The sequence below is a fragment of the Eleutherodactylus coqui genome, chromosome 3 (assembly GCF_035609145.1).
Source record: "Eleutherodactylus coqui strain aEleCoq1 chromosome 3, aEleCoq1.hap1, whole genome shotgun sequence".
NCBI lineage: Eukaryota > Metazoa > Chordata > Amphibia > Anura > Eleutherodactylidae > Eleutherodactylus > Eleutherodactylus coqui.
Window position 1 is genome coordinate 149,852,528 of NC_089839.1, and position 16,518 is coordinate 149,869,045.

Genomic DNA, 16,518 nt, shown 5'->3' on the forward strand with positions numbered 1-16,518 from the left:
TTTGCCTTGGCTACAAATAGCTGACAGTGATTGCTACAATTAAGTTTACTGTTGACCAATATTCTTTAAGAGGTCTTCTGGTTATGCAAAGTTGCTATCAAATTAATGCCAATGAAATGTTATTAAATTTTGTGTCAATAGCTCTATAAACCATCACCTTATCTCGGAACTTCAAGTATTTATCCCCAGGTTGCCGTGGGTCCGTCCTGTAGACATTCCAGCGCTACAGGTCAGGCTTTCTCAGTAGGAATGACCAGGGATGACTTTTTCTTTCTTCAGCTCTCAGGACCAGATTATTGACCAATAGTGGGGCAGCGCTTAGTGGGTACATACACAGGAAAAAAGTGTGAAGTGGGGAATTGTGCAAAGTGAAGTTTCAAGTTGCATGTCAACAGGGATGGAACGGCTATCCAGGAAAATAGTAATGCAGGGAAATATCAGAAATGGAGGTCAGAATAAGAGGGTAATGGTAATTATACCCATAACCAGTTGTGTATAAGCATGCCGCAATTACCTTTCAAATCAGGAATTTTCTAAAATTTGCTTCGTAGTCAGAATACCCCTTTAAGTCCTTTTCCATGTCCGATTTACCCCGTGGTTTTCCATTTAGTAATGACAGTTGGCATTTATTATCCCTTCCCATGTGCATTATCTTACATTTATTAGTGTCATTTGCCACTTCTTTGCCCCAGCCTCAAATTTATTCAGGTCCATTTGTAATAGTATATATACTTTTCTCCTTTGTGTTAGGGTGACCCACTAGTCCTAGGGACAAAATCTGTCCAGGACCAAAGGGCGAGGGGAAGATATTACCTGGTTCCCTCCATTCTCCCCATTCTTTCACTGATCTAATTATTCCTGGAGCCCCTCTTCATTGTTCCAACGTAGCCGCAGCACTCCAATCACTACTCAATGCACACTACATCAGTAGTCAGACAGTGCACAAAGCTTCTAGATTGACCAGTGCTGCGTATATGTTTTGTCATAGACTACCGATGCACCTTTAGTGCTCATTATACATCAACTAGTCTATGAATTGCTACAGCCATGTTGAAAATATAAAGACAGACCCCAGGAGCAAGCAGATCAGCACCAAAACAAGGAGAAAGGAGGGCATCGGGTACTATAGTAACCCCTTTCGAGCCCTGGACAAATGTTTTCCCAAGAACAGAGGCTTGTATTGATTATTTTCCACAGTTTAGTTTCATTTGCAAAAACGTATATTTTAGCGCGTAATCTCATACAGAGACCTTAATGAATATACTAAAGAGAATAGGCCTGGCCCGACTGCTGTTGCACCGCTCTGGTTACAGTGACCCAATCGGAGTACGTGCTGTTAATAACCACCCACTGCTTTTACTACTATTTTCCCCAGTCCATTAGCTGTCAGGCAATATAAAAAATACAGGCAGGTTATGAATCTGTACAGACTATAAGAGGAATATCGTAAATCCTGCAGTTTCCCTTCCATCTGAACGCTATAGAGAAGGGATACTTAACTAGTATTTGTAAAGGTGACCTTATCTAGGTCTGCCTTCAGGGGATGTTCCGACAAACCCAGGTAATTAGTGTTAAAACACATAATTAAAATTAAGTATAAGGGCGCCTACCCACTGGCGTTTGCGTTTTTCGCGGCTTTTTCGCGCCTTTTCCGTTAATTTCCATTGACATTCATGGGTGCATTAAGAGAAAAATAAGGACACATATGCAACTGACAGTTCCTATGTTAGAAATTGCAACGGACCGGAAAAAAAAACGCAAGTGGACAAGAACACATTCTATCCTAATTGCTCTTCAGAAAAAACGCAAAACGCAAATGAAAAAAAATCGCAAGTGGGTAGGCGCCCTAAATTACGGTACAATTATGATGATGCCGAATATGCATAGCTTTTTTTTTTCTTTTGTATAGAACACTTAACTCACCATATTCTGAGAGACATCACTTTTTTATTTCCCATCATCAGAGCTGTGTGAGGGCTTGTTCTCTGCAAAATGAGTTGATGTTTCCATTTACATCATTTCGGGATGCACACGGCTTTTTGAATGCTTATGAACCATGATACCAGTTTTACACAGGGATAGTGATTTCAGTGCAGTTTCCTCCCGTGATCTCATGTGACATTTTCTCTGATTGGTTTCAGCTATTTTTGTTTTACTTCTTTATCTGAGCCCAGACCGCCAGAATCAGCTATTACTCATGTCAATAATAGATTGGCAGGCCAATGTGCTTGTGCAATAAGCTGATTTTGGCAGGAAGGAAACAGCTCCGTTCCCACTTCAGTGGCCAAGCTTAGTATTGCGGGCAAAGTTCCCATGTCAATCTGGTGAACAGCTCATAAGCAGTGGGCCCAGGCAACAAACCCACACCAATCTGCTATTGTTGATGTATCCTGAGGATAGGCCATCAATAGTTTACAACGGGACAACCCCTTTAATTATTTTAAAGTAAACAGAATAGTACCGTACACCACCAACTCCTGACCTCCTTTTACCAGACTTTATAGCTTGAGCCCTATATTTAGTATAATGGCATTTAAGTTGAATGGGAGTAATGGAAATGTATGAGTGACAGCACAGTAAAAAGTGCAGCACTCGGTGTACAGATTTGAAAAGCCTCCCTGAAAAGGCTCTGTATGTTGGCAAAGATATTATTTTCCCATCAGCCCATCTTTGGTAACACCTGGTCGTCATCTACAGGAATACAGCTGAGCATGTCATCCTCGTTAGAATCATCAGTGACATTAGGCAGGATATCCCAAGAGGAAGGGGATGTGACAGGTTTGAAGACTTTAATAGCTAGAAAGCACAGACATTCCTTGAAGGCCACTTTCACAGCTCTAGTCGGCTCAGTATTATCAAACCAGAAGTGGAACCCACAGAGCAAAGGTATAACGAGAGACTTGCATATCTTCTGTATCTTGTGGAAACAAAACTCCGGCACATCTGTTGATTCCAGCATGAAAAAAAAGTTTTATTTAAATATCATGGCTTAAAAATATCTTTCAAAATTCCACTTATGTGTTTCAAACAAGGTTTTTATTCTTAGCATATCTTTCATATTTTGGACTCACTCCTGGTTTTGATTTACAAATACTGATGCAAAATACTGCTACGTGAAAGCAGTCAAAAGAGTAACGCCAGTCTCACACGAGCGGATTTGTATTGCAGATTCTACTATTGCCAGCGTCCTGATGATCCACGGTAGAACACGGGCATTGAAAGGCATGCATTTTCAATTTTTCGTTCACACTCGCGGATACAAATTGCATATTCCATGGGTGGAAGAAAAATCGCAGCATGCGCTATTTTACCACAAAATCATATGGATAGCCTCCATTGATGTAAATGGAGGCTTCCAACCTGCAGCCCGTATGCAATTAACATTGCGTATGGACTGCGGGTACCCGCGTTATCGCTAAGTGACGGCGCAGGCACTACAAATACATTTTTAAAAACCTGTACTGTGCATGATCGCCTGCGAGCCTCCGTAGTACAGTTAATGGAGGTACGCAGGGTCACTGGCCGGGCTTCCACATACAGAATCCAACCTGCTCATGTAAGCCCGGCCTATTTCTCCATTCCAGTCCTCAACAACTCACAGCAGGTTGTGTTTTTTTCGATTCAGTTACTCTGATTACATTACTGTTTTAGGGCTCAGTCACACAAGCGTTTTTTTGCACAAAAAAAGCGGGTCTATTGGAACTATTGGTTCCCTATGGCACTGGACAGATGTCTTTTACAGGCGCAAAATATGCACTCCTGCAAAAGATAGGACATCCATGCATCTCATGCGCAGCATGGACCTAAGCGGGGAGCACAAAGAATCCCCGCGGGGAGTCCCCTCATCACTAAACACTGCAACAGTGCTGTCACAGTGTTTAGTGATGAGGAGACACCCTGCGGGGGTTAAAGAATGCCCTGCCACAGCTGTCACCAGCTGTGGCAGAAGACCGCAATGCTTTCAATGGGACTGGCGTTGCAGCTGGCCTCTAGAAAGCAATGAGCTGCAGGCAACCCCTGCAGTGATTTTCAGGAAAGGGCTTGAAATATAAGCCCAAATGTGCATATGCTTGTGTGAATCCTGCCTTAAAGGGGCTTTCAAAGGACTAAAAATTGCTTTGCAACGACTTTGTCCTCCTTGGTTGCCGATGACCAGGACATGTGACTACTGCAGCCAATCTCTGACCACAGCAGTGAGCTTATAGCCAGTGATTGGCTGCAGCAGTCACATGTCCTGGTCAGCTGCAAACAAGAAGGACAAAGTCGTTGCAAAGCAATTGTATGTCGTTGGAAAATAACTTGAAACAAAATCCTCAATACATATCCAGTTGGGAGTCACTGAGGACCTCCTAGATACCCTGGATAATATCGGTGGATAATTTGTAGCTTAAGGCCACTTTTAACACGTCTGAGAAAATCACGCGAGATTTGTGCATTGTGAGACGCACATCACACAAATATGAACCCCACCACTGACAAAAGGGTATCAACCCAGCATCAGGTCCAGTATCTGCTCCTGTGTGTGAGGAGAAACACTGCCAGAGCCCTACAAAGTAACCTCCAGTGGGGTTACTGGTCTACATGTTTCTGACCAAATTGTCGAAACAGAAACAGACTCCATAAGGATGACATGAGGGTCTGAGCACCTACAATGGGACCTGTACTCACAGCTCAGTGCCATGCAGCTCAATTGGCATTCACCAGAGAACCCCAGAATTGTCAGTTCCACCATTGACACAGATGAGATGAGGTTCATAAAGTTTTGACCCATGTGTTTCTGGCAAGTGTATATTTATGCTGTATATGAAATTCATATTGTTGGCAAGCAGTGTATGTTGTGTAATATTGTAAAGAAAACCACTCCAGCTCACCATGACTTCCACAGTACACATGGAGGTGGCGGCAGAAAATAATTTTATTTTTTTTTTTAAATAGTTTATTCTTTAAAAGTAGTACAGCAAAAAAAAAACAAAAAAAAAACTATATAAATTTGGTAACGTAGTAATCGTACTGATTAGAGATGAGTAAGCATACTTGGTAAGGCGATATACTCGAGGGGGGCCACAGGGGTGAGCAGGGGGTTGCAGAGGGGATCGGGAGGGGGAGAGAGAGAGATCTCTCTCACTCTCCTCCCCGCGGCCCCCCCGAATCTTCAAGGACGAGCCAGCAGGTACTCGAAAAAGGCGACGCTCTCTTGAGTATATCGCCTTACCGAGAATGCTCGCTAATCTCTAGTACTGATCCATAGAATAAAGTTATCAGGTCATTTCTGCAGCAGTATGTTCACCGGAAAAAACAAGACCCCCTAAAGATGACGGAATTTAGTTGGTTTTTTTTCCATTTCATTCCACTTAGAAGTTTTTCAGTACATTATATGGTACATTAAATAGTATCACTGAGAAATACCATGTCCATAAGGGGTTAATGTAAACGGTTCATAGCTGCTAAGTCATAGGATGCTATGACTAAGGACCTACCCTAGGTCAGAATCGTGTGAGAATTGTTTGCTGTCTCTGCATCCATAATGTGTAATATGTTGTAATAATGTACTTCTAGAGGAAATGAGAAGAACCCCCTATTAGCAATCACCATATAGTTCTGTACATCATGTATGGGAAGTTTATCATCTTGGCAAACTGGGGATAATGAAAATTAAGTTTTTACTGGTTCGAGCAAAAACAAAATCAAGGCACTTCCGAATTGTTGGACAGCGGCCAGGATTAGAGTTTTCAGAGAATGAAGCATAAAATCAGAACTGGTACTGAGTACAACATTCGTGGTAATATATGGTTATTGGACACTGGAACTGAGTGTTGCCCAACTTCACGGGTAAACATGAGAAATAGATAATAGATAATATAAATCAGGGAAGACGTTTTAAAGTGGTTTTCTGGAACATTAACCCCTAAGTGACGACGTCTGATTGCGGCTCATTGACAAACTAATTCTTCAGGGTTTTTTTTTTATCTTCACATTCCAGGAGCCGCAACCTTTTTAATTTTTCCATCACCATAGCCGTATGAGGGCCTGTTTTTGTGCGATCATTAGTATTTTTTAATGGCATAATTTTTGAGTACATATAATATATTGTATAACTTTCTCGGATTTCATTTTTACTGCCTTCAGTGTGCAAAATAAATAGTGTGATAATATTATTCTCCGGGTCAGCACGATTCCAGCGATACCAAGTTTATACAGTTTTTTTAATGTTTTGCTATTTTTGTACACAAAAAAAACACTTTTTAACCCCTTCCCGCTGCAGGGCGTAAGTTTACGTCCTGGCAGCCTGGTACTTCCCGCAACAGGACGTAAACTTACGTCCTGGAGATAGCGCGGGATCACATATGATCGCACGCTATCCCGCAGCGGGAGCCGGCTGTCAGTCATAGCCGGCGTCCCGCTGCAACAGCGGGGGGACATCGGAGATGCGCCCCCCGCTGTTAACCCCTTCGCTGCCGCGATCTAAGTAGATCGCGGCAGGGAAAGAGTTCACAGAGGGAGCGCGGCTCCCTCTGTGTCTCCGGCCGGAACTCGCGATGTCATCGCGAGAGCTCGGCCTGTCACCATGGCAACAGGACGCCAGACACCGGCGTCCTGTATTGCCTATGATCGCTGTATAAGCGATAAGGCATGGCAGAGCAGTAGCTCTACCATGCCTTATGACAGCAATCATAGGCACAGTGCTGCAAGTCTCTCAGAGGGACACAAATTATGTAAAAAAAAGAAAAGAAAAATGTAAAAAAAAGAAAAATGTAAAAAAAAATGTTAAAAAAACCCCTTTTTTATGCTTTTTTTCAGATTAGCATAAAAAAAGGTTAAAAAATATTAAACCCCACATATTTGGTATTGTCGCATCCGTAACAACGCGTACAATAAGTTGCACATGGTTTTGACTGTGCACGCAAAAAAACCGCTAAAAAAAAACCCTATAAAAATGAGGCAAAATGCTAATTTTTAGCATTTTGCCTCACTAAAAACGCAATAAAAGTGATCAAAAAAGCCGTATGTACCCCAAAATGGTATCAGTAAAAACTACAGCTTGTCTCGCAAAAAAAAAGCCCTCATAGAGCTCCATACATTGAAAAATAAAAAAGTTATAGGACTTTGAATGCAGCAATTTAGAATAGAAAAAAGATTTCCAAAAAAAGGGTTTTTATTGCAGAAAAGTGGGAAAACCTAAAAAAAAGTAAGAATTTTGGTATCGTTGTAACCGTACCGACCCGCAGAAAAAAATGGAATGTCTCATTTATGCTGCATGATTAACGCTGTAAAAAAAAAATAAAAAAATCTATGGCAGAATTGATGCGTTTTCTCTCCCTGCTATCATAAAAAAAAAAATAAAAGTTTTACAATATAGTCTATGTACCCAAAAGTGGCACCGATAAAAACTACAGTTCGCCACGCAAAAAACAAGCCCTCACACGGCCGCGTCGATGGAAAAATAAAAAAGTTATGACTTTTGATAAATGGAGAAGAAAATCCGCCAAAAATTGTTGCGTCCTTAAGCCCAAAATAGGCCATGTCATGAAGGGGTTAAAAAGATTTTTGGGAACATAAAACATTTTAATTGCTTTTCATTCCATTTTTTTCTAGAGGCAAGATTAACAAAATCTACAATTCAAGCATGTTTTTTTTTTTTGAACGGTGTTCACCCTCAGTATAAATGATATGTTAAATTAATTCTGCAGGTCAGTACGATTGTGGGCGCCTGCAGACGGCCGGGTCGCATCCCGCTGTGAGAATTCTCACAGCGGGATGCGAGCCGTGCTCCTGCAGTGACCAGTGCGGCTCACCTGCTCCTGCGTCTCCCAGCTCTGCTATGTGGCGGCTGCTGCCCAGAGCCGACGTGTCACTATTGACGCTTTTGTGCGGGCCTCTGCGAGACCCGCATAGAAATACAACATGCCGCGATTTGTTTTCTGCACATGTTTTCACGCGGTTAAATCGCATCTGTCTGCATAGAATTGCATTATGTAATGCAATCCTATGGCAACAGGCATGGGCAGAAATTCTACGGGAAATCCTGCCGCAGAATTTCCGCCTGTCTGCAGGAGGCCTATGTCAATATCAAATTTATATAGTTCTTTTTTTCAACTGTAAAAAAAAAAAATATTTATTTTTTATTGTTGCATTCAAAGACCCCTAACATTTTTTTTGTCATCTGTGGTGTGGGAGGGCTTTTTTTGCGGGATGAGTTGTAATTTTTAATGAAACCATTTGTTAACACATGTGCATTTTGATCACTTTCTATTCCATTTTTCGTAAGATGAGATTTAGCCATTTTTGCATTAAAAAAAATATTATTTTTTCATGATTTACATCATTTAGGTTAAATAATGTACTAACTTTTTCCTGATTGTGATTGTAAACGCAGTGATGATACATGCGTTTTTTTTTAAACATAATAAAGAGGTAAAGCTGGGATTTTGACCTTTTTTTTATTTTTGTTTTCTATTATTTTCTTTACCATTTTTTCCATACTTTTTTACCTTTTTATTTTTGGCCCACTAGGGGACTTGAATATCATCATCTTTTATCCCTCTCTAATACACTACCATACTTTAGTATGTAATCTGTATGTTTAGTATATAATGTGTATGTATTTAGTATGTAAAGTGTAATCTACTACCATACTTTAGTATGGCAGTGTATTACAAAGCCCATGAAGCTCAGCCAAAGGCTGATCCTTACAGGCCACCATAGCTGGCAGACTCGGAGGCCATATCTGAGCCTCCAGATGTCATTGCAACCAATTGGAGCCTTGTGATCACATTGCAGGTGTTCGATGGGTGAGAGAGGGAGCCCTTTCCCTCTGTCACCCTTTTACATCCATGTACAGTGGAAATTAGGAGTTTCTCTGATCCCTGCTGTTTGAGCAGATTTCAGACTGTTATCCAACAGTTGAGCACCTGCTCTCCCTGGCACGAGAGACCAGTGCCAGGCTCCCTGATGCAGCTGCCGTTAAAAGACTGCGCATTAGTATAGCTCTTTAACGGCTGCCATCAAAAGGCATACAGGTGGCCATTAAGAAGTTAATATTCATTATCTATAAATCCTTTGATAAAGGAGATGAAAGGTCCTCGTCTTGAGGTCCTTTCTGATTCTATAACAGATATGATATATGATGCTGGCTAAGGAAAAGCTACATGCAATACAGTAGCAGTAACAGTTCTGTTAGGTTGTGCTTCTGTGACCTGTAGTACTAGGGGTCTCCAGGAGTACATTTCCACAGGTGTGGCATGATTGTGCTGGCTGGGTGTGGTATTCTCCAGCCAGCCAATCATCACCGGTCTGTTGCATATATATATATATATCAGCCCTCTGGCTGGAGGGAGCTGGTGTTTCTCATTCCCCCTCGTGTTTGCATTCATGCTTGGTCTATGGGTGTAAGCTATAATGTGGTCTGTGTGTCTGAGTTGGTTGCCAGACATGTGGTGTGAACAGTCCTGTTCCGTTATGTATGCGTTCCATGCTGTGTTAGTGTGAACTGTGTCCTCTGCTGCTTGGATCGTTTACCATCTCTGGGCGAGTTAGGTCCTTGGGTTCCAGTGTGGGGCCGTTCCTATCGGGCCGATCCCTCTGCTTTCAGGCAAGTTTCCTGGGATTAGTTGTCTCGTTAGTGTAGGAACCCATGAGACAACGTGGACCATTGAAGTGGGCTTGCAGGCTTAAGTATCTTGGCCAAAATACAAACTAATACCTCGTATCGTATCTATTTACATCTGTTTATGTGTGTGGGTATGCTTGGTTGTGTTTTGGGTGTTTTGTCAGTCATGGTTTATGTCTGTATTCCGTCCTATGTCTGTTCCAACCTTCCGCTGGTTGTTGGACACCCGGTTCTTGTTTATTTGTTCTACCCGTCTGTAAGTGGGCAGATGCCTGAGCCTTATCCTGTCCCCTTCGTCTGTTGGTAGGCAGACGCTAGGGTCTTGTTTGTCTGTCTGTTCCTGTGTCTAGCCACTCGTAAACCAAGCTGACACGTCCATCCTGACTGCATTAGTACCAAATTAACCCAGAGTCCCATTGGCAGTCAGGCATAGCAAGTTCTTTACTGAAGCAAATAGAAGGGATATTGCAATGATGTGGTAGGTAGGATTTGGATAATGCAAGTAAGATGGTGGGTGTTGTCTGCCTATGTGTAAAATGCTGCGGGCAACCGGTAGTATTTTATGGATACGGCTGTGGGTACAAGCCCTACGGTCGGGCTCACACTAGCGTATGGTAAAAAGCTGTGTGCATACCGCTGCATTTTACCATGGTGTGAGCTGGCATATCATCGCGTATGACAGCAATTTTTGACTGTGCTTGACAGCGTATCTAACGCATGTATTTAGCACATGCTGTCATGCGCACTCTGACTTGTTTCATTTTTCTTTTTAATCTCCCGCTTTGTTGCTTGGCGATGTTGCATATAAACGCCGCACATGCACAATATGATTGCGTAATTGTACAGTGTTCTGTACGCACCCATAGAGAACAATAAGGTTCTATCACACAGTAAAATAGAACAGCCTGCAAGCATATTATATGTAATGAAAAACCGTTAGTGGGAGTGTAACAGCGAAAATCAATGTATTTTAATTGCGACAGCGAGTGAAAACGCTGAGTTATATAATCCATGCTATTTAATGGTTTCATTCCCATTTGCGGTTTTCTCATGTGATGTGGAGTGATAAAAAAAACGCAGTATGTCCTTTGTTTTTGCGTTTTGCTATTTAAAAAAATTTTTTTTCAACTTCCATGTTTCCCTATGGAGCCTCCTTTTTATCGCATCGCAAAGCACAAACTCGATTTTCGCGTGGTGTGTTTTTAACATTATCTTTTCTCCTTAGGGTGCCTAACCGCTAGCATTTTTTTAACACTACGATATCACAGCGTTTTTTTAATGCAAATGTCAATGGGAGTTTCTAATGTTAATAACACATCGCACAAAAATCACAAGTTTGTGCTTTGCGTTTTTTGTGCGATGCGTCTTTAACATTAGAAAGTCCGATTGCCATTTGCATTAAAAAAAAACGTAGCAATATCGCAGCATTAAAAAAATGCTAGTGAGTAAAAGCCCTTACAGTGGACACCCACTAGCGTTTTTTTTTCTTGGAGCTGCGAGAGCGAGAAAAACCCTGCCTCGCAGCGCAAAAAAAACGCTGCGATATCCCAAATGCTTTTTAATGGGGCCGTCAGCAGCAGCGCTGGCCCCATTTAAAGCATAGGGAGTATATCGCGGACTTCTGCCACAGCTGTAACAGAAGTCGCCTTCATCACAGCAGGGACCGGGGTAATGAAGGAATTCTCTGCCACAGCTGTGGCAGAAGTCCAGGATGCTAGTCTGTTGCTTTCAATGGGGTCGGTGCTGCTGCTGCCAGCCCCATTGAAAGCAGTAATTTTTAGGCAATCCCCGCAGCATGATTTTCGTGGGAAGGGCTTGAAATAGAAATCATAACATAGTAACATAGTATGTAAGGCCAAATAAAGACAATGTCCATCTAGTTCAGCCTATTTATCCTCCTGTGTTGTTGATCCAGAGGAAGGAGAAAAAAAACAAGAGGCAGGAGCCAATTAGCCCTTTTGGGGGGAAAATTCCTTGCTGATTCCCTAATAGCAATCAGATTAATCTCTGGATCAACGCCTAATAGTTCCTACCTGCCTGTATACCCGGATTAACAATTAACCTAAGATTTACAACCTATAATATCCTTCCTTTCCAGAAAGACATCAAGTCCCCTTTTAAACTCCTCTATGGATTTTTACCATCACCACATCCTCAGGCAGAGAGTTCCACAGTCTAACTGCTCTTACAGTAAAGAACCCTTTTCTGTGTTGGTGATGAAACTTGCTTTCCTCTAGACGTAGCGGATGCCCTCTTGTTACTGTTGCAGTCCTGGGTATAAACAGATCATGGTAGAGATCCTTGTATTGTCGCCTAATGTATTTATACATATTTATTTGATCGCCCCTTAGCCGTCTTTTTTTCAGGGTAAATAATCCCAATTTAGATAGCCTCTCTGGGTATTCCAGTCCCTTTATTCCATGTATTAGTTTAGTTGCCCTTCTTTGAACCCCTCCAGCACTGTAACATCTTTCCTGAGCACCGGTGACCAGAACTGTACACAGTATTCCATGTGGGGCCTGACTAGTGCCTTATATAATGGAAGGATAATGTTCTCGTCCTTCGCCCCTATACCTCTTTTAATGCACCCCAAGACTTTATTAGCTTTTGCAGCAGCTGACTGGCATTAGTAGCTCTATGTAGCAGGTACGTTGGTAGCTTTTCCAGATGTATACTGTGAGCGGAGGCTATTGATGCAACGTGAACATGACCTGATGAACAGATGAGTTATCATACTGAAGGGCAACTTCAAGTCGCAGTATCACAGAAAAATTTAGGAGTATAAATTTATGACCATTTTTGATACCCTTAAGAATGGAATGAACCTTGGAGCTGGGTTCTTGCCTCAGTGGAGAATATGAATGGTCTGAAGGATGTCAAGAGGCATGTCCTTGGAGGAAGGCGCCTGGGGTGGGGTGTGGGGATGCCTATGGGGTGGGTGGGTCAGGGGATGGCATTGTCTCTCTCCAGTGGGGTGTGGGGGTGGGGGGACACCCAAGAAGGGGTGCTTTTCCCAATCATTGTTTTAAAGATTTGGTAAAAAGTCAACAGTCATACATTGATTTGAAGGATTGCTGCAATCCAATAGGTGGTACTGCAGAAGTATTGTAGCATCTTCCTTATGTGCAAGTCTGAAGAGAGATAACACACAGGCCTCTCACTTCCTAGCACCAATATAGAGATCATAAAACTGTCACATTCATTGACTGATTAAGTATTTACTTCTTTGCTCATCTTATCTGGTATTGTTTTAAGTACAAATTAGTCTCACTATGTCTGTGCCTTTTCATGCGTGAACATTTATATTTATATATGTCCCACCCAGATCTGTTTCGTTAAGCCTGAGGAAGAACCCTGAGTTGGTTGGAAAGCTCGCTATAACATCATGTATTTTTGCCATTAAAAGGAGTCATATCTACAAGATTACTTGGTTTCTCTCACTGAGAACAATCACATGACCTGATGAGCGTGCCTGGTCTCTGAATATGAACATTTTGTACGGAGAGGTGCAGGTTGTCTGCCTCTACTGGAAATACTTTGCATTATTTTAGATGGAAGCAAATTCCTGTACACCACTGACTGCTAACTACATATTCCTTTAGTATATCTGCTTATTTACGTACTCCTTATTACAGCTGAGAACACAACGCTGCGATGAAAGAAAACTGCTATTGATTGAATCAGAATGCATGCCGTGTGCCATCGCTCTCAAGTACTCCTGTACAGGTAGCTTAAAAAAAACAACCGGAGTAGGAAACATTGGCTGCAGGTAAGAATGATTGGACCCTTTTTACCATAAATATATATATAGTGGGGGGGAAAAAGTATTTAGTAAGGTACCAATTGTACAAGTTCTCCCACAATTGACATCACAGGTAGACCTCAACTATAAGAGACAACATGAAACACATCCAGAAAATCACATTGTCTGATTCTTAACTAATTTATTTGCAAATTATGGTGGAAAATAAGTATTTGGTCACCTACAAACAAGCAAGAGTTCTGGTTCTCACAGACCTGTTACTTCTTCTTTAAGAGGCTCCTCTGTCCTCCACTCATTACCTGTAGTAATGGCACCTGTTTGAACCTGTTATCAGTATAAAAGACACCTCAAGCAGTCACACGCCAAACTCCACTATGGTGAAGACCAAAGAGCTGTCGAAGGACACCAGAAACAAAATTGTAGCCCTGCACCAGACTGGGAAGACTGAATCTGCAATAGGCAAGCAGCTTGGTGTGAAGAAATCAACTGTGGTAGCAATAATTAGAAAATGGAAGAGATACAAGACCACTGATAATCTCCCTCGATCTGGGGCTCCACGCAAGATCTCACCCCGTGGGGTCAAAATGATCACAAGAACGGTGAACAAAAATCCCAGAACCACACTGGGTAACCTAGTGAATGGCCTGCAGAGAGCTGGGACCAACGTAACAAAGGCTACCATCAGTAACACACTACGCCGCCAGGGACTTAGATCCTGCAGTGCCAGACGTGTCCCCCAGCTTAAGCCAGTACATGTCCGGGCCGACTGAAGTTTCCTAGAGAGCATTTGGATGATCCAGAAGAGTATTGGGAGAATGTCATATGGTCAGATAAAACCAAAGTAGAACTGTTTGGCACAAACACAACTCGTCGTGTTTGGAAGAGAAAGAATGCTGAGTTGCATCCAAAGAACACCATACCTACTGTGAAGCATAGGGGTGGCAACATCATGCTTTGGGGCTGTTTCTCTGCAAAGGGACCAGGACGACTGATTCGTATACATGAAAGAATGAATGGGGCCATGTATCGTGAGATTTTGAGTGCAAACCTCCTTCCATCAGCAAGGGCACTGAAGATGAAACGTGGCTGGGTATTTCAGCATGACAATGATCCCAAGCACACCGCCAGGGCAACGAAGGAGTGGCTTTGTAAGAAGCATTTCAAGGTCCTGGAGTGGCCTAGCCAGTCTCCACATCTCAACCCTATAGAAAACCTTTGGAGGGAGTTGAAAGTCTGCGTTGCCCAGCAACAGCCCCAAAACATCACTGCTATTGAGGAGATCTACATGGAGGAATAGGCCAACATACCATCAACAGTGTGTGCCAACCTTGTGAGGACTTACAGAAAGCGTTTGACCTCTGTCATTGCCAATAATAGCGAGGAAAATAGCAGAAAGGTCTCATCAGCACACTGTAAGCCCTATGGCTTATAGAGATAGGGAGATATGGCAATAATCCAGAAAATAGCATAAAAGCTAATAGGTGCACGCTTACCGAGGGATCCGGACTGGAAGATCCTGGATGAATCCTGGGAAAAATGTCAAGGAAAGCAGCATCCAATGGAGCATATCATGGAAAAATTCTGAAGTCCTCAGAGGATAAAAATCCAATAGCCATCTTTATTGTTAAAACAACTCCATTGACAGAGCACAAAAACTGCGACATTTCGTCCTATGCAAAGGACTTTGTCAAGCATATGGACGAAACGTCGCAGTTTTTGTGCTCTGTCAATGGAGTTGTTTTAACAATAAAGATGGCTATTGGATTTTTATCCTCTGAGGACTTCAGAATTTTTCCATGATATGCTCCATCGGATGCTGCTTTCCTTGACATTTTTCTCTGTCATTGCCAATAAAGGATATATCACAAAGTATTGAGATGAACTTTTTGCTATTGACAAAATATTTATTTTCCACCATAATTTGCAAATAAATTCATTAAAAATCAGACAATGTGATTTTTCTGGATGTGTTTTCTCATGTTGTCTCTCATAGTTGAGGTCTAACTATGATGTCAATTACAGGCCTCACTCGTCTTTTTAAGTGGGAGAACTTGTACAATTGGTATATGTGTGTGTGTGTCTGTGTGTATGTGTGTGTGTGTGTATGTGTGTATGTGTATATATATATATATATATATATATGAAAATGACTCTTATTGGTTGCCAAACTGGTTTTGTGTCCAGTAGATATCAGAATGAGGACTTCTGCAGACGAGCGTTTTGTGCACATTTTTGCTAGCGCACAACTCAAAAAATAGAGCCCATTGATTCAAATGAGTTCCCTCACATTATTTGTTTTTGCGCACATATCTTTGCACCTGAAAGTATACATGACATACTCTATTTTTACATTTGCGCAACAAAGTCACCATAGGAGTCTACGGAGATGCGCAAGTGCACACCCGATCTGCACGAAGTCATGCCCTGAACTGCATGAAAATTGATAACACCGGGGACTAAATACGCTGCACAGCCTGTTAAATCACAGTGTGCGTGTGTCCAACACGCGTGCAATAGCACTCCCTCCAGAGCTCTTGCAGACGAGCATATGCGTAGATACGCTCATGATGGCGTGATGTAATACACCATTTTACTGTACTTTTCCACTCTGCCGGGGCATTTCATATTGGCGATCGACACACACATCCCCATCCCCCGCCCCCGTCGTGATTGAACTGGCTGGGCAGCCTAATTAGTCTCCGGTGTTATTGATTATGCACCCCCACAAAATCCTATGGTGCCTTGGGTGCGCAAATGCACACAAAAATAGAGCATGTTGCGTGTTTTTCGTGCATGCAAAAATGCTGAGTGTGAGGGGACCCATTGAAATTACTGGGTTCTATTCTCTGCGTTTGCACAAGCGATTTTGTTTGCGCAAAATCGCCTGTCTGCAGAAGCCCTCAAAGTGAAATTACGGCATACTATCACGAGCGTATCTAAGGTCTGATTAACGCTGCAGTGGACTCTATACCGGCACACAGAATCCCTACACCTTCATGTCATGGAGGTGGGCTTTATCAGAAGCATGGCTTCCAGGGAAAACTGCTGTGTCATGCGGCATCCAGTGGAAGATGATCGGCTTCATATGTCATTGCATGAAGTCAGAGGTATACAGCGGAATAGTGGAGAACTAAAGACTTCTGTGCAG

The 16,518-nt window shown here is 42.3% G+C and overlaps 1 protein-coding gene across 2 annotated transcripts in view; it reads left to right on the forward strand.

Annotated features, from left to right (window-relative positions):
* Positions 1–16,518, forward strand: part of STAB1 (stabilin 1) — a 201,738-nt gene that overhangs the window by 1,776 nt on the left and 183,444 nt on the right. For both annotated transcript variants that reach the window (XM_066596318.1, XM_066596319.1), the window contains exon 2: positions 13,243–13,376. In XM_066596318.1, the coding sequence (XP_066452415.1) occupies positions 13,243–13,376 (134 nt within the window). The remainder of the gene's footprint in view (positions 1–13,242; positions 13,377–16,518) is intronic.